The sequence below is a fragment of the Limulus polyphemus genome, unplaced genomic scaffold (assembly GCF_000517525.1).
Source record: "Limulus polyphemus unplaced genomic scaffold, Limulus_polyphemus-2.1.2 Scaffold480, whole genome shotgun sequence".
NCBI lineage: Eukaryota > Metazoa > Arthropoda > Merostomata > Xiphosura > Limulidae > Limulus > Limulus polyphemus.
The window spans coordinates 260,553-262,870 of record NW_013666090.1 but is presented as its reverse complement, the minus strand read 5'-3'; the positions used below and the strand labels follow the sequence as shown (position 1 = coordinate 262,870).

At 32.1% G+C, this 2,318-nt stretch overlaps 1 protein-coding gene across 3 annotated transcripts in view; it reads right to left on the bottom strand.

The window, feature by feature from the left end:
- LOC106458526 (BRCA1-associated RING domain protein 1-like) overlaps positions 1–2,318 on the bottom strand; it is an 82,754-nt gene that overhangs the window by 19,663 nt on the left and 60,773 nt on the right. For all 3 annotated transcript variants that reach the window (XM_022384769.1, XM_022384767.1, XM_022384768.1), the window contains one exon: positions 66–177. In XM_022384769.1, the coding sequence (XP_022240477.1) occupies positions 66–177 (112 nt within the window). The remainder of the gene's footprint in view (positions 1–65; positions 178–2,318) is intronic.

The following is a 2,318-nucleotide window of genomic DNA, read 5'->3' as shown; positions in this document are numbered from 1 at the left end:
TTACTTTAAAAGCAGTCAAAGCACTTATAATTACATTCTTCTTTCTTGTCTTTAAACATTCTTACCATCAAATTATTTTCATATGTTGTTACAGGAGCCTTCTGAAAACATCTTTCAAGAAAATCTCTCACTTCTCGAGTTTTAGCAACATCCAATGGAGTATATCCATACAAATTCCTTCAAAGAGAATAAAAATTTCTGTACCTTTGGTTTAAAAAACAACAAGTTTTCTGTGCAATATATATATCAAAAAATAGCTACATAAGAATAATGACATTAAATGGTAGAACATTAGTTTTTCCAATTTCTTGTGAAGAGTAGCTTATAAGGATGTCAAATATTGTCGGTTCACTCATACTGGGCAATCAAGCTATTTATAGAGAAAACTAACTTTTAAAATGGGAAAAGCTAACCTTAAAACTAGGTAAACAACTTGCCAATAATTTGTAACAAAAGTTTTCATGGATTGGTCTAGTAAAGACACACTTTAAGGTTGAATATAGTAACTTTAAAAATATTTCTCAGGTAATTAGAGATGTTGTAATTTTTGTTTCTCATGATTAATGATTTGTTTTTGTATTTTTTTTTTTTAAATACAACAAATATTTTTCTACTCCTTGAAATCACATAGTAATAAGTAGCACTCACATGCATGATGAAACATAGTACTTTTTGCAATGATATTTGGCATATAATTATTGATCATGTGAGATTTACATATTTTTTTTACCAGCTTATATAACTACTTCAATGACCAAAAGGAAATCACGAAGATAAATATGTTACTAAATATACAATAAGTTAAACTTCATTGGATGTATAAAATATAACTTTTCATTAGTAATAAATAACACAGGCCTGCGATGGCTTTATTGTCTTGAAATTTTTACATGTTCTACAGTAATTCCTGTTCACTGAATCTGAAAATGATATCCATTTTTCTCCATCACATACAGATTTTTCACAAAATGTCATATGTACTTTTACATAATTGAATCATTTTCATTGAAATTGGGTCACATTTTGTTACACATAAAATGTTGACAACCACTGGTTATAGATTTCTCTAGACTGAATATGACATGAGAGTCTTATCGATTGTTCTAGAACCCACAAGAAACACACAGCTAGTATATAAATGGTTAACAGGCTGCATGACATTTCATTTCTGAATAGTATTTGTTCGTGTGTGCATTATTTTTCTTTTTAATATTATTCATTCATTGCATTTATGGCAACAAGAGGTTGTGTAAATAACCCAAACATATTCTGTAATATTTGTGGTAAATTTGTTGTAAAGAAACAAAGGCAAAACATAACAGAATTTGTGAAAAAGCATATTACACGTATTTTGGAATAAAACTTGGAACAAATCATGGGAACCACACAAAGTTTACACTGTTTATGTCGAAGAGTTCAGACAATGAACTAAGGGAAAGAAAAAGTCTTCCCCTTTTGTAATTCCAATGGTCTGGAGTGAGCCTAGAAACCACGGAGAAGACTGCTAATTTTGCTCATGTAATGTGCAAAGCTACAACACTCAAAATAAAAAGGAAATTTCTAATCCGAACCTACAATCTGCTATAAGACCTGTTGCTCATGGACCTGATGCACCCGTACCTACTCCACCGAAGACTCTTGATACAGTTTCATCTGATTCTAATGTCAATAGCAATGATGATAGTGATTGTTTTCAACTTGAAATGTCTGATGAACCACAACTTTTCATACAAGGTGAACTTAATGACTTGGTAAGAGATTTGGGCCTTCCAAAGGACTCTTCAATGATTTAGGGGTCCAGACTTTGAGCTAAGAACTTACTTTCTCTAGGGACGTCATTTTACTGGTACAGAAATTGTGAGAAAGAGTTTATACCATACTTTTCACAAGAAGGTTTACTGGTTTATGGCAACAATATTGAATTAATACCAATGCTAGGAACTGCAGTCTATGAACCAAGTGAGTGGCAATTGTTCATTGATTCCTCCAAAAAAAGTCTAAAAGGTGTTCTCCTTCACAATGGCAACATATATGCATCTGTTCCTATTGCTCATTCAGTTCACTTGAAGGAAAAGTATGGATATCTCAAAATCTTCTTCTTAATAAGATCAAATACAAAGAATGTGGTTGGCTACTTTGTGGAGACTTAAAAGTCCTTTGTATGCTGTTGGGTCAACATGTTTTTTGTGTGAATTGGACAGCAGAGCACCAAATCAGTACTGGATAAAGAAGCAATAGCCACACAAAGTCAGCCTAATACCAGGATCGAAAAACATTGAACATGAAAGTTTGGTTGACACAAAGAAAGTCCTATTACC